This window comes from Ostrinia nubilalis, chromosome 1, assembly GCF_963855985.1.
Source record: "Ostrinia nubilalis chromosome 1, ilOstNubi1.1, whole genome shotgun sequence".
Lineage (NCBI taxonomy): Eukaryota > Metazoa > Arthropoda > Insecta > Lepidoptera > Crambidae > Ostrinia > Ostrinia nubilalis.
The window spans coordinates 12502254-12525123 of record NC_087088.1 but is presented as its reverse complement, the minus strand read 5'-3'; the positions used below and the strand labels follow the sequence as shown (position 1 = coordinate 12525123).

At 36.0% G+C, this 22870-nt stretch overlaps 2 protein-coding genes across 2 annotated transcripts in view; one reads left to right on the top strand and one right to left on the bottom strand.

Annotated features, from left to right (window-relative positions):
- LOC135072802 (mitochondrial ribonuclease P protein 1 homolog) overlaps positions 1–22870 on the top strand; it is a 304546-nt gene that overhangs the window by 121078 nt on the left and 160598 nt on the right. The gene's annotated exons all lie outside the window — the stretch shown is intronic.
- LOC135075971 (xanthine dehydrogenase-like) lies at positions 18927–22417 on the bottom strand. The gene is made up of 8 exons (XM_063970421.1): positions 22129–22417; positions 21552–22051; positions 21296–21479; positions 20744–20939; positions 19902–20671; positions 19579–19771; positions 19174–19284; positions 18927–19065 (listed from the first exon to the last, which is right to left on the bottom strand). Exons 1-8 carry the CDS (start codon positions 22258–22260, stop codon positions 18995–18997), a joined length of 2157 nt encoding a protein of 718 aa, XP_063826491.1. The 5' UTR covers positions 22261–22417; the 3' UTR covers positions 18927–18994.

Below are 22870 nucleotides of genomic sequence, written 5' to 3'. Positions count from 1 at the left end.
ACTGGCAACACTATTGCCCGCAACTTCGTATGCGTGGAAAATGTTTTACACAATCGTTCACTCAACCAAAACCTCCCATTTATTTGGCATTGAATCGAGTTTAGGAGTCGAGCTACATCTCAGGATCTAACGACAAACTGAAACAAAAAGTACCCTAGATCCGTATTCTAATAAATCAAATCTTGGCTTTCTTTCTATGCGAATAAGTATACTCACTCACCAGTTCTTGAGTCCACATTACTTTAAACATGTAGTACCTACGATAAATATGTTGTCCTACATTATGATTCCATCAAAAATATTTGAGAACCTTAGACCTCTCTACTGCACGCAGTCCCAGACAAATAAGAGGTCTTGTTTAACTGGAACTTGATTGACTGAAAAATATTTCACAGGCAAAGCAAGTACAAAAAGCTTCACATTAAATTCAGATAATGCCGAGTGTTACGTAACAGCGCTGTCAAATGTCATAAGAAAGTGGGTTACAATTTCAGCAAGTTGCCCGCGCCATGTGCACGCTGTCTAAAATTATCGACTCGATTTATGTGAGTTCGCTTCATAAATTATTCAGAATGAACTTAGCTGGTAATTTGAAGGGAGAGAGAAAAATGTCGTCCCGAGAACGCGGCATCCCGACATTCCTGAAGCCATCATCTCTTATTTGAGTCAACTATTCTGATTTTGGATTTAGGAATCGTGAGATTATCGCGGAATTTAATCCTTTTCGGAACATTTTTCCTGAATATCTAAGATCTATTTCTTAAAGATAGCAGCTGCTAGGAGACCACAAAAACATTTTTACATTTACCTGAAAATGAAAGAGCTAGGGACAAATTTTACTAAGTATATTATTTTTATCGCAACATACAAGAGTGCTTATACTAAATAAACAAGAATAATATCTATAACTCTTGTAAAATAACTCGTAGGAAATACGGTTCGTGTAACACACGAGTCTTATAAATGCCACCGTTCTCTGGATATCCTAGATACGTGTTATTTATTCTAGCTGCTCGCTTAGCGCGGCTTACCGCTGTGCTCGAAAATAGCTGATTCTTTAAGCTCACTTAACACCCTTGGTGGATGGTTTTAAGAACAGTCTTGGAAAGATTATGCGATACTTATTCAGTGGAAAATAGCTTTATTTAGGTATAGAGGTTACACGTGCTGTTTTTGGTTTCAGGGTTAGTAGAAATAGGCATATTTCCTCATTTATTTATTGAAGTTGATTTATAATCGTGACTCAGTTCATCTTTAGTTTTTAAGTTAAAGTAGAAATAATGCTTAATATAAATTTAAATAAATATATGCCAATTTCAAGATTTGGTTAGTTCAATAAGATGAAGACATTACGACTCATCAATAGGAATTTAAGAAATTCCTATAAACTTTCATAGAAATATTTACGAACAGCACAATATTAAGAAAATAATAAAAGCGTAATAAAAATGTGGATAGCGCCCAGATCCCGTAGTGAATTAATAAAATGCAATATGGAAAGCATGGACTGGCGGGACATGCAGACAAAACTGAACAGTTCCGATGCGATCGCAGCTTATAACGCTCCAAACTCATTTGAATGAAATATAAATATCCAATTTGCATCTTCAAATGTATATTTTCATTCAGAAAGGGTTCGAACAGAAATTGAAAACGCGGATGAATGAATACGATCGCACTTGCTGAGCTCTCTCGCGAAACGTTTTGCGTTTTTGTTGAATTCTAAATATTTTTTCTTTTCTTTTCAACTGAATAAGTGCAATTAGGCTTTCTAATCCAATTTTTCAGAAGTGATATTAACTTCAGTAATGTAATAATTTATTCTTATTTTAACAATTAAGTAGACTTACTCTGTCATTGGACACTAATATTGAGTGAGACATAATGTTTATCCTTCAAGTAACAAAATATATTAATTTATTAATGAAAGTTCCACTGAAATATTGGACACTTAATTATGTAGGTACCTAGTAACTGTACCGTATAAAAACTTTACAGACGCGACAGTTCTCTTAAACCGAAAAACTAAGCACCTTCAAAAGTTCGGACAACTTATTATCGGCATTATCGACGTTGTCCAGCTGTCGATCAATCACAGTTCCGGGAATTAGACGAACTTTTATCACAGCTCGGCCATTTCGCCAGACACATCGGCAATCTTCCACAATACATGCTTGTCCCCTGATAAAAAGGTCCACTCGCAGATTGATGGCTTCCCAATTTATAACTTTTTGTTAAACATTTACGAGGCGAAAATGTGTTGCGTGACTTGAAAAAGTGAAACAAACAAGGGAGCAATGTAGAAGTTGACTGGCAAGACCCATAAATATTATTTTTCTTCGCAGTAATCGATATTGTCAGCGATTTGCCGCGTCAGCCATGATGGATGTTGTGCCGACGCTGAAAACATCGCCTTGTTTTGTCTTTTATTTGCTAGAGTTTTTTCGTTTCGTAAAATATATCTCGAATTACGAATGAATGATCTCATCGATAAAATATCCGAGCGGGAATGAAAGGTTCGTGCGTGAAGGCTAGTCCAAACATAGCGTGTGTTGTACCAACTTTCAGTATCGGACTGTGATTAGGTATGTGAATCTACGTTTTCATGAGTGCGATACAACATTAGGGCATTACAGTAAAGGAAACCCCTAAAGGCATTTAAACAATTTTAGGCTATGTAAAAGGTAACATTGTCAATACATCGTCCCTTATTTCTGAAATTAGGAGGACCTTTTCATTACATTATGAAATAGTCCTCGTTACGCTTGTTGTTGTAATTTCAAATTAGATTTTAATTTTTCTTTTTCAATGTATGGTCTATAGATCTCAGCGTCCCTTACCTTAATAACTTTTCTACCGTAGCCTTTAAAATTTAACTTTCATAGTTATAAATATTATGCAATCCAATTCGAACAAGCATTATATCGGTCGTGCCATATCTCGTAGAAAACTAGTGGTAGCGTGAGTGCCTACTGCAGTGGCTTAAGTCAAGCATAACCGTTAGCCAGGACTATTATACTACTATTATACAGGCCGCGCCTCCGCCGATAGAATTGCCTTAATTGTACGAGAACTGCTTAGTTCAACTACCTTTTATTTAAGCTGGGATTAAGTCTAATTAAAACTTAATCCTTTTCTTCGCTAGCCATGGTATCTGAACTCTTGTAATGTCTTTGTAAGAGATTTCACGACAACAATATCAACCCCTTTATTCATAAAACGGCCCTGATTTAACTAAATCTCGAAAATTATTATATCGATTAATAATTAGTCTCTTTTCACCATTGAGTAGTATATTAAGTGCCTACTAATGTGGAATATGAAAATACATTTATGATGGTTGATTAATCGATTTTTAATGAATCGATTTACCCAAATTTTCCTATTAGGTTATTAGTTTCTAAAATTGAATACATATTAATTTGTAACTAAATAATTATGTTTCACTTCTTGACAATGTCCGCTAGTCCAACATACTAGTTTCGTATGCAAACACATGTGTTGTACGGATATACATGGCGGCAATTGAATCGTTATCTCCGAGCATAATGTACTACGTATGAATTTTCAAGCAGCTCCATAAATTACAAGTTGGACATACACGGCGCTTAACTATCGAGTTCAGTGTCTGCATTAGCATTAGCTCCAGCAGGCAAATTCCCAAACGTGAGGCGCTCCCGTTTAATTTACACAAGAAATCTTCCAGACTATTCCCTGGAGTGTTCTCTAAAGACTGGCCGGGAAAAACTAGCGCTTCGCCACTTGCGCAATTTATGACGGTAGTTAGGCTAACGCAGGTTGTTCCCGCAAACGGTCTTGAAGAGCGCATGGGCTGGGGGTTTGTTCAGCCACGGCTGCGGATTCGAATCTTGGAGAGGGCAAATTTTTGTATAACATAGTCAGATTATCTGGAGAGGGACATCTGTGTCTGCAACTTGGTAGATATTTACCTACGTGTTGAATTTTAAAGCTTTTTTGTAACTTTTGGAGAGTACGAGTTTGATAATAACTTGTTCATTCTGGAGAGTGGAGGGCCACAAAGTAGTATGTATTTATTTTTTATTACTTTTAGCGTCACCAACGTACAGAAATCGTGTTCAAAATCAACTGCAGAATTAGATGATTTTGCATAAGGCACACACTTTACTCAGCTCGGGGTAATTGGTGTAGTAGTTGGAACTTTGTTTATTATTTATTTAACACACCCATTTCGTACTGACCGATGACGGAGGGGGTACACAGCGTCAAATAGTTCGGACACTCAAAGTGGCCAAAAAGTTGACAACACTTATTCCAATTGCAACAAAGACGTGTTGCGAACTTTTTGACTACTTGGGTGTCCCGAACTATTAGACGCTGAGTACTGTTGGTACATCACAGATCTATCCAAAAAGCGATCCAGAAAACCAATATACAAGCCGGAGGAAGACGCGGCCCGACTGGCTGATGAGCTTTAATTACTCCGACGCGACCGACGTGGAAGCAATTGCCTGGTACATTAGCATAATCATTTTGCGGTCCCATCGTAGCTAATTGATGTGAAATTGCCAATGTATAAGTTCTCAACATAATGGCCCCCAAAACTGTGTTAGGTACATGGACTCCACTTGATTGGTGTCGATAAATTCGTAATGAGCTTTTGATAAGGTTCAGCCTAATCTTAATTAGTTACATGCATTTCATAATTTGCTTTACCTACATGTACCCAGTAGAGATCGTTTATACAGATTAAGTACTAGTCATTTTCAGAATTATACGTTTTCTGCCATTACAAAATGAAAAGGAGCTTTGTCGTAAAAAAAACTGTGTATTGTACCGCAAGCGGTATTCAGCAGCAGCTATAATGCTGAAGGTAGGTATTTTAAAAGAAACTTTAGCATTGCGTTTAGTACCAGTGTAGGTATATTATGTAGGTACTTAGTATGTGACCTTTGCTAAATAATAATCCACGGAAAAATATATTCAAAATATGGCTTGAAAGTAAGTACTAGACTTACAGAGCAAAGTAGCTGTTTTGTCTCTCCCATAAAACGAGTGATACAAAAAGTCGCAGGAAGTATATGCTACATTTTACGGCGGCAGCTTTTAAAATAATAAAATTGCAGCGCGTCAGGAAGTTATGGAAAAATTATGTCCTCAGCAAAAAGGCAGGACCATAGATAAAATATTAATGCCAAGGTAGTTTTCCGCGGCAACCCTTGCCTTTGCAAGATTTATGGCGGATTATCCCCGCAGTATCGGGCTATTAAAATTCGTATTATACTTTATGACTTACCATCTTTATCTCTTTAAAGTTCTTTAGAATTTGCTGAGTGGAGATGTTGACACTACTTGCAAATAATTCAGAAGGAAGTAGCTTTGAGAGAAGATGTTAAATTGATATTAACAATATTGTAAGCTTAGAATATTTCTCAATTTAATTGCTTTGATGTATGAGTGAATAAAGGTTTGAAATACTCCATGCAATTAATTCATTGCACGTGAAAATGCACGCCGGCGAAAAATAAATGCAGACTGTGAAGCGTCATAATGCAAGCATGTTCTTATCAGAAATCTCTAATTAAGTTTTAAACGTGACTTTTTTTCATTATATCAGTTTTTTATTTTATAATTCTAGATATTTTTGTGAGATAGAGGGTTAAAAATTACAGCATATTCTCATTGCACGTGGTATAGATAAATATATGGCGATAAATAAAAACGAAGGAGACTGGGACGCTTTTGATAGCGTCATGATGGATAGGCACAAATACAGACGCGGGAGAATGATGGGCATCTCACTGTTCCCGGAAAATACTTTACATTCAAATCAGAGTTTTATGATACATGCAAGTTCATCTTTAAGCTATTTAACGTGATATTTTTTAATTACTTCAGTTTTTTTCATTTTATAATTTAGCACATTACCTACTAGGTACTAGGTGAGAGAAAGGGTTAAAAATTACAACATATCTTCATTGTACGTGGTATAGATAAATAAAAGCGGAGAAGACTGGGACGCTTTTGATAGCGTCATGATGGATAGGCGCAAATACAGACGCGGGAGAATGATGGGCATCTCATTGTTCCTGGGGAGTACTTTACATTTAAATCAGAGTTTTATGATACATGCAAGTTCTTATCATAAATCTTTAAGCTATTTAACGTGATATTTTTTGATTACTTCAGTTTTTTTCATTTTATAATTTAGCACATTACCTACTAGGTACTAGGTGAGAGAAAGGGTTAAAAATTACGCCATATCTTCATTGTACGTAGTATAGATAAATAAAAGCGGAGAAGACTGGGACGCTTTTGATAGCGTCATGATGGATAGGCGCAAATACAGACACGGGAGAATGATGGGCATCTCATTGTTCCCGGGAAGTACTTTACATTCAAATCAGAGAGTTTTAGCCGCCACCTTGGGAATATTGCTGGGTACTTGTGTGAAAACTTCGTGGACTGGATTTTGTTCTGACATAATTTCTTGCAACTCACGGACTAATAAAGATTTCAAATACTTTGCGACTTGCTTTATCCAAAAGTACAAATGGTTGTAAAGATAATTTTATTAATTATCTTAACATAAATACCTAAGTTTAAATGTTTTTTAAATGAGAATACCTAATGAAATATGTAATTTTATTGGCTAAGGATAAAAGTATTTGAGTACCTTTGTAATTGAAACAGTAATAAATATGTTGATAGGTTTCCATATATCAAAACCAGATTAGACATAAAATATGTAGAATAGAATTTCAAAAAAACCAACTGTGTTGTATGTAACTAAGAAATGGGTGGAGAAACCCTTGGCTGGAAAAATAAAAATGTGAAAAATAAAGAAAATATTGTATGTAAAAGACTTTCTTCTAAAGTTGCTCTTATTGCATCGTTTCTAGGTTCATAATACAGTGTAGATATTACATGTGCGTGCGTTTTCATTACGGCACTAGCACTGTAATGTAAAATGTTTTAAAAAATTCAGCGATATACTCGTAAACAAAAATTACCAAATATTTTTCCGGCGAATATTAAATAAAGTTGCATTAATTAAGATAAAAACGGTGATATTTCATAAACTTGTTTTTTTTTTCAACTTTGTATAAATAGGTGTATCCAACATCGATTTTGAACTTTATTTCTTCTATATTATACATTTTAATCCATTGAGGTTTGGTTTCGATATGCTGGATCGAAATATAAATGTTTGACGAACGGAAAAAATCCAGATTTAAATATGAAATACACAAACACTTAGTTTTTACACAACATAAACAAATGTGGCAGTATATTCGATGACTTCGCCCCCGGCAATACAGTCAACAGTAGATTATACGTAGGTACCTATATTATTTAAATAAATAAATATCCTTGGACATTTTACACTGCGCTTCTAGTCCCAAACTAAGCAAAGCTTGTACTATGGGTACTAGACAACGGATATAAACATACTTAAATGCTTTTTTTTGTAAATACATACTTATTATACATAGAAAACACCCAGTCCAAAACAAACAAATATGTACATGCACACAAATGTTTGTACTGTGCGGGAATCGAACCCGCTACCTCCGGAATAGTAGTCCGTTTCAAACCACTACACCAAACGGCCGATTTACTACATTTTGCACCGTTTCGTTTGACTTATTGCAGTGATCGGTACTGTGCAGATGCGATAGGGCTGACTGTTACAAGAAGCTACTGTGTCGCCCCGCCGTCTAGCGCACCACACGCGTATTTTTATTTATTTTAATACGCACGCTTACGTCACTCTCTACTCGCTCGTGAATGCCTTGTGGATTAAATATCCCAGGAGAGTACGCCGTGCGTGTTTTGTTTTTGATGCATACTCGTGGAGATGAACAGGCCTGCTAGTACCTAATAATGGTCTTAAATCGGAAAACTCACGCTGTCTTCCTTGAAACGTCAGCTAGCATCTTCAGACGAGTAATATGCCTGAAAAATACCTTGTAGTAAAATGTAATTTCTACTTAGATGTTTCCAAGAAAGACGAATCTTTGTAGCTTTTTTTGTTAGACGTTTCTAAGAAAGACTTGTAGTGTTTTCCCTAAGATAAGGCGAGACAGATTGTCCAATTACCGTGGATAAACATTTCAAAATCAAGTCAACCCGGAGGGCCTAAACAAAGTAACCTAATCGAATCGATTTGTGCCTGGTTTCTAGGGAGATGTCGACGGGAACACTAGGGTGTTTACCATTTCAGTAAAGTAACACTGTAGACTATTATTTGTGTCGACACTTATAAAATTGTTAATTAAGTTTGAGTATGAACCTTCTTACTTATTCCCAAATAAAGATCCTTGTTCTGAGGCGCCAGGAGAGTCTGTCCTGTGCCTGAAGTTATCAAAATACTTCACGCTCTAAGTCCTTGGCCACCGTGGACCGCCAGGTGGGCAGTGATGTGGGCGTCCTCTACCTCTCTTATTATCTGGCAGTTCTAAGGCATAATTTAGATATGAAACGATAGTCTTTTAAAAATACCTACGAAGGTGCAAAGTAAACACACGCAAGGGTGGCGGGCTAGTTATTATTTTCAAGCATGGCATCCTGCCGTTAAAATCCTTGTGCGCGACTTGGTAACGGTTTTAATTGTTAGGCCGCCGAGCCTCACCTGCGCCCTACATGCATAAAGGTCGGTTTACACGTATCAGTGAAGTCACAGAGAAGTACTCTACTAAATTACAAATGCGAAAGTAACTATGTTACACTTTCGCACCTAAACCACTGAACGGATTTTGTTGAAATTTGGTATAGAGAGAGTTTTTGAGTCATAGAAAAGAACATAGGATATTTATCATCCCGGTGTTTGAAACAGGGACTGAGTTTTTCTGCGACAGATAAAAAACGCAGGCGGGGGGCAAATGGTAGTTCTATATGAACGCATCCCTACTTATCAGTGTTTGTGATTCATAAGGTGCTCTAGTGTCGGTGGATGCGTGCCGGACTGTGTCGGTACTATGACTTCACTGATGTGTGAATCGACCCTAAAACTCCCCCATCCAACCCAGACTAAATATTTCAGAATTAAAAGCAACGATCTGAAACTTTTAACATATTATCCTCCACATTTTTTTTACATAAATAAGTGGCTCTTTGAAAGCGCGAGGATTTTTCCCGGAATTTTAAAACAATCAGTAATGATTCTGAGTACGCAAAACGTACGACATTTATTACGAATTTCATTATGCCGAAACGGTCGCCTGAACATGAAGGCGCGCTCGATTGAAGATTAATAGACATGATAATATTACTCACATATACAAAATGGACTCCGCATTTATTTATTAAAAGTTTAATCTCAAAATTGATAGAGCACATTTAATTTCCGCACATTGGCGGAACGGTCATTACGGCGCAATTGTTGTAGGGTGACCTGAAAATGTGACGGTAAAATAAATTGTATGGAAGCGTTTTTTCTTTATTTATCACCCTGTATACCCGCCATTTTCTGTTGGCACTGCCTGTAATTAAAACTAGTCGGGAATAATGAGAAAACATTAATAAGCAGGAGCTCGCACATAAGTTTATGGGAAGTTCTCAGCTGGTTATCGTCGTGCTCTGCGGTTAATTAACTTTTGTTAGTGATTGTAGGAATTATATTGCTTAGTGATCTTTTGATTATTTGTTTACAGGATTATGAACTAAACCAGTTTTTGCTTGATCTTTTACATCTCAAACTAATTAAGTACTAATTTAAGCAGCTATAACTTAAATTGCGCCTTACCTACTTTAAAATACAGAATATTTTAAATCTTCAAGATCAATACGTTTCATAAATCAGTAATGCGGCCATGCCATAGTACCTATATTTGCATGACCGGCCATTGGCAAGGTAAATCACCTACAGATTTCTTAGAAACAACGCTATTATGAAGCCTCGATTGACGTCCATTCTGAAAAATCCCTTGCCTTAAAGGCCACGTCAGCAACCGACTCCGTCCGATTGTTTAGTGCTATTTAACCGTACCGGGTGAAAATTTACCGGGAAATATTTCACCAGCTCGGCCGGTCCGTGGCCGCGCGATAGCACATGACTCGGAATTGTCACCTGGCCCCACTCCCGATATTAGAGACAAATTTATGGTGCGCCACGAGGCGGCACGTCGCGCCAATCCTCTTTATTGTTTGCGATCGTCGATTTAGAAATTCACAGTCTATTTTTGGCGGCACAATTGATTTATTAGTTATGGATTGAGCGATTCGTTCGTTTTAGATGAGCCATCCATACTTAGGATGATTAGGTACGGTACATTCCACGAAAGTGTTAGATCCAGAATGGCAGTTTTCATTACACGCACAATTTTTTTAAGCAAATAAGACCTCTAGAAGTTATTTCCTCTGAATAAATAAGCATTGAGCGTTCATTTGCAATACAATCCTAAACCGATTATGTTAAACCTATGAACACATTAGACGAAGATTACTTTTGATGTTTACTAATCCGCAAATTAACGTTATTAAAAGTATAATTGCTTCGATGTTGCCTCTTGCTTGTTTACAAATGCAGTTTGTACAAACTAATTGACGGCTTCCAATTATAATTTGAAAACCATGTTAATGCCTTACCTACTTACGGGCCGATTTCCCGCAGTAATATGAAAATTAAACGCTAATTTGCGATAATTAGCAAACCCCGTATTTGTGAAGATCAAAGATAATTTTCAGCGAGTTAATAACTACAACCTGATTTATTCGCGATTAAGTTAATTACTGTGTAGTGTATACTTTGGTGTGCCTAAAGTAATTGTCTTGTCTAGCTGAGCTCGTCAACTTAATGTAATAATAACATACCTAATAATATTCATCCTTCGTTGCCTTATAAGGTACTTGATACAAATAAGGCCTACCTAACTTTAAATGCTTATATTTCAATAAATATTAACGCCAGTCAACAAAAACAAGGTTAAATAACTTCTTCCATCCTTTAATTTTAGCAATATTACAAAAAATAACATAATTTTAAACTAAATCTATTCAAAATAAGCAAATTACGAAACCACTGATTTTGGCTTTAATAAATCACCTACACGGAATAAGGCCTATATGATTCAAATGCCTGTAGACCTTAAAATTGAAGTTGTATTAAACAATATGCGGTCATATAACATTAAACACGTCGATTTGTTTGCGTTATCAAAATTTTACATACTAAGTAAACAGAAATATACTGTATATCTCTAGATAAACTTAAATTCCACTTATTAAGAATAATACATAAATTATAGATAAAATTAAATATTCATAGTAACAAAGTAATGATTCCTTACTTAAATTATCAAAAAAAAATATCAAAAACAAACAATTTTTTTTTTTTGTATAGGGCTTATTAAAACACCGTGTTCGAATAAGGCCTACACATAAAACCTTTTAAATAAATCAGTTTAGGAACATCATTTTAGCCTTGAATTTTTGTAAACAAAATTAGATCTCAATTTTTGTTAGAACCAGGGCATAAAAAGGCTTCTGAATCATCTTTACGAACTCCTATACAATCTTTGTGATACCACCAAAAGCAGTCCTTTATGGTAGCATATCTGCTACGTTGTCTTCCAGACAGGCATGATAATACCAGCTTTTATTCTCCTTTCCTTTAGAATTATACATACGGCTTTTTTTTTCTTTTTTTTTATTGGTTTTGTATTTTTTTTCTTTTTTTTACAGGTTTAGTAATTTTTTTCGACTCTGTTTTCTTTTTCTTTTCTGTGCTGTTAGTAACATTCTTATTGAATAAATATTTAGTTACTCTTTGACTCATTTAGTTTAATGAATTTGTCCGTAATCAGGTGTTGACATAAGTATCTAATATGGCCTACCATGCTGAAATAAGGCCTAGGCCTTATTAGATATCTCGCTCTTGTTGTCTTTAAAATTTTAAAAATAATGCATCTATAGCCAATAGTACAAATTAAGGTAATTATTAGCTAGTAAGAAATATTTAGAAACGATTACTAAGAAAAGCTTAATCTAAAACAGCGTCATTTTACCGAAAATTTAAGATGAAATCGCCAGATTTTTATAAGAGAGCACGAAATCACCCACCAACTTAGAAGAACGCGTGCCAATTGTTGCTGGGATCGTGGATCGGGACGCTTTTGCACTCTACCGGGTTGTAGGGCATATGAGTACGTGTCCTTGAAGTATTATCCCGGTTGGATTTATTTATCTGTGTTTTCTGATATATAGGCCTTATTAGAACGTAGGCCTTATTTGTATCAAGTACCTTATTTTTGAAGTGACATAAATTATGAAAGAAAATAGAACTGAAACATATCGAGTTATTAAAGGTTCAAATGTAATGGAACTCATAATTTTATTGTATTTTGAGATTCAGTTAAAGTTAAACCAAAAGTGTATAATCTATCTATCTATCTATTTAAATAAAAATGAATTGATGTTCGTTAGTCTGATTAAAACTCGAGAATGGCTGATTTTGGTTTTAAAATGTTTGTCGTAGTACAGGGTACCTAGGTCTAAACGGTGAGCAAATACGCGCGCGATATTGTTTTTCTGTGACAGACAAAATTCCACGCGGGCGAAGCCGCGGGCGGAAAAAGCTAGTATAAATATTATTGACATGATAATATCACCTAACATTTGCCAATTTTAGAAAAAAACTATAAAATATGACCAATGTGTCAACCATGGACCTATAAAAAAAGGCGGACGGAACTCGCGCTACAACAAAACTGTGACGCAAAATTTTGGCGTTTGTCTATTGTGTGAGTGAATTTAGGGATGCCATGTTAGCCAAAACATTTTACCCATTTATTTTAAGAAAAACATAGATCGGCAGATGTTACTTGGAAATGTAGATAGAATTATTCAGTGCCATTTTAAAAGGATGAAAGGTGAATGCGTTGAGGTAGGCGCGAAATTTTCAATGTTCAAATTTTCTTACATTGTTTGCTAGTCAGTGTGTCAGGGTATGTACATCTGGGGGCACGGCAGTGCCCCCACCAAGTCGAGCAAAAAAGCGGCACGGCCGTACCATCCTTTTCTCGAAGCAATTCAGGCCATTTTCGACCGCCTGTAACTTCGTTGTCGATAAAACTAGAAGGCTGAATTTTCATTAGCTATGCAGGCATTGTAAAGACACGGTATATTTCAAATTTCATTCAATTTGAACCAGTAGTTTAAGAATTATAACGGGTCAAAGTTTCTTAATTTTGTCACTCACTGACTGACTCACCGATCATCAAAATTCTAAGGCACTTCTAGCAGACCTAGAAGCTTCAAATTTGGAATATAAGTAGTGTTTGGTGTATGAATCAAGGAAAAACTAAAATATTTGGGGGCACGGTAGTGCAACCGCCAAGTCGAGTAAAATTTTTCAATTTCGGTCCAGTTTTCTAGATACATAACTGCTGTCTACAAAATACAAAAAGAAATGAGATCCCATCAAAAACAATACTTGTCAAAAAAACCAAGTCTCACAACTCAGTTGTTCTACGGTAAAAAGTTGTGAGATCCATGTAATACCAAGTCCAGGCCAGGAAATCTTTAACGTTTTACATAAATTATTGACTTGGCCATCGCACTAAATAATTTAATTTACACGTGTTTTCATGCGATGGCCAAGTCAATATTTATGTAAAACGTTAAAGATTTCCTGGCCTGGACTTGGTATTACATGGATCTCACAACTTTTTACCGTAGAACAACTGAGTTGTGAGACTTGGTTTTTTTGACAAGTATTGTTTTTGATGGGATAATGTTGATCAAAAATGATTCACGCAGTTACAAATTACGAATCTTGTGTACATTATAATCATAATCTTATGCATCATCAATATATTATTATTATCTCTGATAGATTTTTTTTAACATACAACCTGACACTGACTTGCAATCAATGTAAGAAAATTTGAATTTCGCAGTTCCACATTTTTGGGAAGGATCAAATTTGCCTATGAAAATATATCCCATTAAAACACAATTATTAAGATAAATTATTTTATTTCCATAGTATGCGTAATAAATAACTAAAAAGTCCTAAAATTATTATTAATTTCCCATATTTCGGGTAATTTTCCCACGTAAATAACTGAGAACACTGGTCTTTGACGTATTATTTTTTCGAGTGAATGACGTTTGATTTCAATTAATTTCAATATTTTAATGTCGGGAAATAAGTGATTGGATTATTATTTTGCCTGTGAAATGTGATTCCTTAATTTTTGTTTGTTCGAACAGAACGGTTTTTACACAATTTCATCACACAAGACATGTCGTATTCGTGTTGTTTTTTCGCTGCTTAAATGTGTCAACTGTGTGAAGTTTGCACTCGAAGTGGTGTATCAGGGTGTGAATGTGTGCGTGCCGGCCTGTACGTACAGGCACAAAATATAACAGAAGACAAACTCCATACTAAACGCGCTCGAGCCACGCACACATAGACACCGCTCTAGCAAGACTGTCTTGGACGAATGCGAGCGCGACGTGGCGCGACAGACGTTCGCCACACGTTCGCTGTGGTTCGCTTGAGTCACGCGCCGGTCAACAGCCTGTGATATTATTTTGTTTTGCGAAATTGACGAAAATGAGTGAACAGAAAAAGTCGTATTATAATTGTTCGGTATTTGGTTGCTTAAAGTCATCATTAAATACCGAATTTTCATTTTTTAAATTACCAGTTGATTCGGGGAGGTAAGTAAGTTATTTATTTGAATATCAATTGAAATTGAAAGTCAACTCAATTATTAGGAATATCAAATTGTTTTAGAGAGGTTTTAGGAATTATTGGATAACTAGCTTTTGCCCGCGGCTTCACCCGCGTGAAATTTAGTTTGTCACAGATCGTCATAAATTATAGCCTATATGTTATTCAGGATTATAAACAATAATACTGTAAAGTTACATCAAAATCCGTTCAGTAGTTTTTGCGTGAAAGAGCAACAAACATCCAGACATCCAAACTTTCGCATTTATAATATTAGTTGGATAATAGTGTCACTCAACTAAATACTACTTCCTTCTCGTGTATTTGTTTGCAAACTATTACTATAATAACGTACTAAATATAAATAAGTATACGTGGATATTTGTTATTGTCTTTCTTGCATAGTATTAAGAGTAACATTTTTCTATCTTATCGAAATAAACGCAACACATGGCAAGACAACCCTAGCGTGACGGCCGAGCGTGCGAGCGAGAGAGGTATGCAAAGCGAGGTACATACATGAGTTTACCTTCTGTTATATTTTGTGGTACAGGCAAGCTGGTGTATCCTAATGCCACAGTATTTTGTTGATGAGAATCCGTCCGACTTTTTTTATAGGTCCATGGTGTCAACATTAAACTGTATATTACAGGGACTAATAACTTTAACAATATTCAGGGACCTACTTTATCTAAATTGTTCTCGAACATAACAAAAACTGCTTGCTATATTCGTCCAGCTCGTCGGGTCTAATCAAACATTAAAGCGCTGGATAGTTTTAGATCGTCTGGTGCAGCCGAATAGCGCGGGTCGATACGACACCAATCTATTTAGCGCGGCCCGGCGATTGGCACACGCTGAAATAAACGCCACGACCTTTGTCCCTTTGTCCAGCTGCATTTTTTCAGATAAAGAAGAATAAAAGGCCTGTTTTAACGGAATTCCCTCGTTACGTAACGAACCGATCGCAGCGTGTTCGAAGTTCGAAGTTGAAGATGAAAGAAATTGTGATCCCATCAAAAACAATACTTGTCAAAAAAACCAAGTCTCGCAACTCAGTTGTTCTACGGTAAAAAGTTGTGAGATCCATGTAATACCAAGTCCAGGCCAGGAAATCTTTAACGTTTTACATAAATATATTGATTTGGCCATCGCACTAAATAATTTAATTTACACGTGTTTTTATGCGATGGCCAAGTCAATATATTTATGTAAAACGTTAAAGATTTCCTGGCCTGGACTTGGTATTACATGGATCTCACAACTTTTTACCGTAGAACAACTGAGTTGCGAGACTTGGTTTTTTTGACAAGTATTGTTTTTGATGGGATCTCATTTCTTTTTGTATTTTGTAGACAGCAGTTATGTATCTAGAAAACTGGACCGAAATTGAAAAATTTTACTCGACTTGGCGGTTGCACTACCGTGCCCCCAAATCTCATTTCTTTTTGTATTTTGTAGACAGCAGTTATGTATCTAGAAAACTGGACCGAAATTGAAAAATTTTACTCGACTTGGCGGTTGCACTACCGTGCCCCCAAACATTTTAGTTTTTCCTTGATTCATACACCAAACACTACTTATATTCCAAATTTGAAGCTTCTAGGTCTGCTAGAAGTGCCTTAGAATTTTGATGATCGGTGAGTCAGTCAGTGAGTCAGTCAGTGAGTGACAAAATTAAGTAACTTTGACCCGTTATAATTCTTAAACTACTGGTTCAAATTGAATGAAATTTTAAATATACCGTGTCTTTACAATGCCTGCATAGCTAATGAAAATTCAGCCTTCTAGTTTTATCCACAACGAAGTTACAGGCGGTCGAAAATGGCCTGAATTGCTTCGAGAAAAGGATGGTACGGCCGTGCCGCTTTTTTGCTCGACTTGGTGGGGGCACTGCCGTGCCCCCAGATTAGGGAAGGAACGTTTCGGTGCGTTGTGTTTTGTAATTATTTAACGGTCTATTTGTTGCTTAATGCCGCTTCGCCCGCGTGATTTTTAAACTGTTCATATAGGTTTTATAGTTTTTTTGTATTGAAGTTACTCAGAAATACAAAATTTTCTACTGGTGAAATAATTTCCAAAAACTTTTCAGTGGTACCTGAGATAACTTCCTATAAACAAACTGACAAACTTACAACAGTAGTCTATTGTTGTTTTACTACTACTACACCTATTTGTTCATTAGCTAAACAACAACGTTTTGGTAATAAAAAAATCTCTTAAAAGCGCAGTCCTTCGGTTAAAGCATCCTGAAACAGTTTTTATCGGCGAATGCATTACGTAAAGAAACAATAGAAAAACGCAAACCGAAAGCGATGTTATTTCGCTCAGTGGAAGTATCGCAACGTGTGCTCAAACGCACGGTTTTGCCGTTTTTTCTGCGCCGTCCATTCTCGTATCAACAATAATCTGAATGGCTTTGCCCGAGGTGCCACCGCGTGGATATTGGATAAGGCCTATTGTTTTTAAAACGCTGCGACCATTCATCAGTGTCGTCTTTTGTTTAGTGATACATTTTTCAATATTGAACACGACTGACAGACGAATAAGGTTGGAATAGGAAAAAGGGTGAATTGTGTTTTGTTAATATATCGTCATTTTTTTTAGTTTTGTTTAAATTGACTTTCACTTTTTGAATCAAATACTGAAATCGATTTAATAAAAAGTACCTATAATGTGACATCGTTCGTTCGTTTCAGCCGAAAGACCCAAGGATTTCCACTACTGAAATACTTCCACTTTGTGGAAATGTGACATAATTATATTTTATTAAAGCAGTAGGTACTTAACCAACTTAACCGACATAAAATGGAGAATAAATGCCAAACCCGACATCTTCAATACGTCAGCTGAGCCCGAACCCGGTGGCGCATCTATCAGCAACTCTGTTGGTGCATCCAAAACTGTAATTAATCAGTCTACCAGCTCTCAGACCCGTTTATAGACAGTGCTGTACTGTATTTTCAAAGTGATGACCCGAGTTTAGGTACTTGGTATTCGCCGAAACTTGCCTCAATACATCATTGTCAGTGTATTTTTTTATATAAAACGTTAATCTCATCTCGTTGCAAGATTTTTTATCCTCATGCAGTCACAGCAACAGTTGTTTACATCTATGCTATTTTTTGTTAGGTAGTACTACCGTGAATTAATCAAAGTAAGATCTACCTTTTGTAAAAGTCGATGCGAGAAAAACGTGAATAACCTATTGATGTGTGGGTTTTACGCAATGGTACCCACCCTCCTGCCTGCGCACACTTGGAAAGTTAGTTGAGATTTTCTGAAAACTAAGTTATGATTTTGAGCTTTATTTATACCTATAGCTTTTCAAACGCCGAAATACCATCAAAAAGATCAACGATTATTATCAGCATTATTCAAAAAATGTTCCACGTGGCTAGGTTTGCCTAATAACAAGATCCATTGAATTGGACCTGTTCTTGCCACGTGGCAGGAACTGGCTAGGTTAGAAGCTTGCCTATTTACCATAGGTAGCGAGTTTCAAGGGATGGGATTCTACCTCCAAACAAGCCATATAAAGCAATCCTATCTTGTGAGTAGCAAATATTTGAAACACAGTAAAGGCCATACCAAACTGAACACTATGCCCGAACCTAGTTACCTTTGTTGGGTGTGTTAAAATGCTAGTCGCTACGGATCTCTAGTGCAGGGCTTCCCAAACTTTATTGTGACTGGAATATAAATATTTTAGTATTTTATTTTGTTGAATGGCTACTAATGAGAATTATTCGGCATAACAAGGCAGGTATTTGATCGTAATTGTACCAGTGTTAAATGTGAGATGCAGTCTAGGATGCCCTCTAAGTGCATATTCACTGTTATGACGGGCTTGCTTTTCTGAGCTTAGGTTCACAAAGTCAATGTCAAGCTCAAAGTATCTCACATTTATTTTCGATCGCCATCACGACGCCCCTGAGATAATGCCGCGACGCACCGTTTGAGAATCTATGCTATAGTACAGCAGCGTTTATTGGTTCATCTCATAGGCGGGGGTGTATCACCATCTAGTTTAATCCAGGGCCTATTTTCCGGTAGGCTGGTCGAGCTGTAGACCTGCTCTTTATGCAAAACAACACCTACCCTTTGTTTCGCTTGATTGGTATCAAATCACATGTGTGCGTGTGTTAATAAATCAATGCTTTGTAGAGACTTTTATTCAATATTGTATACTACATATTATTATCTTAAAAACTTAAATAAAATAAAGGATTCAAACAAAATAAAAAGTCTAGCTAGTATACTTATGTAACATTATGAATTAAAATATTTTTGCTGACAATATTCTGAGGCAATTAGGTGCGGGAATATTAGTTAGTATAGTACGTACTCCTTTATTTTGACTTCAGCCGCGTGAACAACACTTTCATTGGAAACAGGAATATCTGCAAATTATTAAGTAATAATGAAAATAAGTAACTTAGATAAACCACTTAAATGTCATATTGCTGAAAAAGAAAATAACAAATGCCCTGTGTACTTTTGTCCCTTACCTAAAGTTATGTACTCGTTTGTGTAACCGCTTTCATGTCTAGAATCTAAAATAGCTGATCTTAGGCTTTCTACCACCCCATACCCTAAGCAAATAGGAGGCTCGCTTACAGCTGAAATAAATTATCACATTATGGTTAATAATTAATTTTACCCTGCGTAGACCACAGGCTTTGCTCTAATTATTTAATAAATATGAGTCTTAAAAATGTCGCTTAATTCACTTTACATATATTTTTAGTATGTATTCAAGAGAGTAAACTCAGAAAAAACATTCCACAAATTTTATTGAAAAACCACTTCATATGATTGTTTACTTTCACGCTGATTGGAATTAGAAGAGTTGACTTTACTTTCTAAAGAATTCATTGTGGAAGTTCAATCTGAAATAACTTAATAAAATATACCTTTTGATCCCAAAATACCAACAGGGTTAGACGTTCTTCGTTGCAAATAGACGCGGAAATCATGGGGTATATCTTTCGCTCCAAAGATTTTATAGTTCCAGCTTCGGTCAGTATACAGCTCCCCCGATTGTTTATTGAATTTTATTTCTTCCATTATCCACGAACTCAACGCTTGTATAAAAGCTCCTTCAACCTAAAGGCATTTCAAAAGAATACGATTAATTTGAAAAGCGATGACTTAATAAAATTGATGATAGACAATTCACATTTAATTGAAAAAGTTTAGCATTTTTAGGACTACTAACTGAAAAAAGTATACTTACTTGACCAATATCTAATACTGGATTAATACTCCGACCAGCGTCCTCCAATATATCAACTCTTACTATCCATTTCATACCAGTTAGAATGTCTACTTCAACTTCAGTCACAGCTATACCAAAGATGGAATAATTTACTAATCGGGGATCATTTGGGCTTGTGAGATAGTTTGCTTGTAAGTTTATACCACGATTATCTGCTGCTTGAACAATTTGTTGCCAGGTAGCTGTAGGCATCTCGGCACGGATCGGTGCAAGTCTGGCATTAATCTGATCACAACATCTGATTACAGCGTATGCAGAGCACTCTGTAGTTATACTTGAACCAGTTGCATAGTTATTGGGCGTCGCAAAATTATAACAAGGTATAACCGTGACCTTTTCCACAGGAACAAGAAGTTCTCTTGCAGCTACCTGAGCTATCCTAGTAAATATCCCTTGTCCAATTTCTACTCCTCCAATGTTAACGATCACGCTTCCATCTCCATGGTAAACTGCTACCAAAGCTGAATAATTACCGAGATACGTTGTACGAAACGCCATATTTTGAAGGCTAATGCCTCTTTTTTTCCATCGATTGTCATTGTTAAACTTCTTAATAAATTTTTGCCTCTCCCTATAGTCTACTCTTTCTATAAATTTTGGAACAAGAGTAGGCAATTGATTGTCATCAGCGCGATAGTTTGCCTTTCGTACTGATATAGGATCATTTTTTATTTCTCTTGCAATGTGATCCATTATATGCTCAATTGCAGCTATACCCTCGTAACCACCTAGGGCATTAAAATTAACCGAATAACAAAAATGTATCAATCATAAAATTGTAAAAACAAAATTTAACGAACCTGGTGCCCTCATATAGCAATTTCCTGGCATGTCAGTGATGGCGCCAAATGAGTCCACTTTCCATCGGTTGGAATTATAGCAATTTATCAGAGCATTAGTCGCGTAGGGGTTTTCGTTCTCATTAGAAACAAAACCGTCATTAACATAAAATACTGCGTCCATATATTGTATTTGACCTTCGTCATCAACTCCGACCTAACAATGTGTAACAATCATTTCAGAATAAATGAATTAAGATGCAAATATTTATCGTTTAAGATCTTTATTTCTCACAAGAACTATAATTCACTTACGTGAGATAATTAAATACAATATTTTGTAACAATAGCTTTGGATATACGTACAAACTAAAAGATAACAAAAAACAATTTTATGTTACTTCACAATTTGCGCGCGATCCGTAAAATTTCACGAAACATAAGCCTTTATCTAAATGTGTTTCAAGCAAGTAGGTAATGCAGTGTCAAATTCTTCTAATGTTGCAAATGTCAACGGGCTTACTGTATCAGGTAACCATCACACTCGTTCGCCCTTAAATTTAAATAACTCACCTCATAATCCAATCTACTGTTGCAACGTTTTCCCATGGCTCTCATTATATCAGGCAGACGCATCGACATACGACATGGTTTGTTTAAGGTCTTTGCAACTAAAGCAGCAGCACATGCAGTTAAGTTGGCTCTTGCTATTTTACAGCCAAATGCACCGCCACATCTTTTAGTGTTCACTATTATTCTACAATCAAACGATTAAAGTTTAGCAAATGATCGATCATAATTATTATGTTCAATGAATAAACATACTCACAAACTTTCTGGCATGTTGAGAACTTGGGCGATAGAAGCTTGGATATGATCTTGCCATTGAGTAGAACAATGCACTTCTAAACCTTCGTCAACTGGTTTCACTACAGTTGTATGCAACTCTGTCATAAAATGATATGAGATTGGACTAACAAATCTTCCTTTGATCACTTTTCTTACGTTCGCCCCTCTCTCGGTAGGTGTAATTCCAGTATACGTAACGAGCCTCCTTTCGTCTTTGGGAGCTTTAATTGCATCTTCTATAGTTAGGACTAGAGGTCGTTTGGAAATATTCTTATAATTAACTTTAACAAAATTGGACGCTCTGTCAGCTATTGCTTGCGTCTTTGCCACAACTATAGCTACAGGTTGATTATAATAACGTACTTGATTATTAGCTAGTAATTCTTCGTTTTCAGTCATGTTGTAGAACCCTATTTTTATAAAACTATTTATTCCGGGAATATCTCTTGAAGTTAATACAGCAATGACACCATCAATTTTCTGAAATAAAATGTATGTTTGTACGCAGCAAAAACAATTTTCAAAAGTAGAGCAAAAAAATATTTATATTTACAAACCATGGCCATCGATGCATCAACAGACTCTATTTCACCTTTTGTAACAGTACAAAGAGCAAAAGAGGCGAACACTTCATCTTTAATAGTTGGAATGTCGTCGGTATATACCGCCTCTCCTGCGCACTGAATCATACCCTCTTTCTTCAATAAGGGTTGAGTTAGAGGATAGTCTTTCTTGTCAGTGTCGAACTCTTGATAACTATGGCTCACTGGCGGTCTATCATAAGATGACGTAGTGCTACCACTTTTATAAAATGGACTGACTATATCCTCAGGGCAAAGTTTTAAAATACACTGAAAATACATTAATAGTAGATTAGCATACATTTTTACAAATCCTCATTATTTTGTGACATCGTAATATTGTTAGATTACCTTATAAAACAAGCTAATAGCCAATTTTTTTCTGAATTCGGGGGAAGGATCTGGTGGATTCTCTTCAGGATGAATTTCTGATTCCAAACAATGCAATGCTCCTTGCAAGATATTATTGTCGAAAAGGTTTCGTCCCATTAAAAACTCTTCAGTCTTATATGCATGGGTAAAGGACGGTGATATGCCACCGTATACAATTCTAGTATACAGAACATTATGAGTATCAGGATCAAGTTTGAAAAGAAATCCTGAATTTACTTCAGCATGAGCATTTTGTTCTCTTGGTGTAATCTGTAATACATTTATTTAATGATTACATTTTAAGTAATTATTTACGAACCTTTATTTAATCACATTTCATGTCTAA

Coding starts and splice junctions, on each gene's coding strand:
- LOC135075971 (XM_063970421.1), bottom strand. CDS start 22,260: ATGATTCAGTGCGCAGGAGAGGCGGTATATACCGACGACATTCCAACT. Junction 19,772..19,901: donor CAGTATTAGATATTGGTCAA/GTAAGTATACTT, acceptor AAATGCCTTTAG/GTTGAAGGAGCTTTTATACA. Junction 19,066..19,173: donor AAACGAGTACATAACTTTAG/GTAAGGGACAAA, acceptor AATAATTTGCAG/ATATTCCTGTTTCCAATGAA.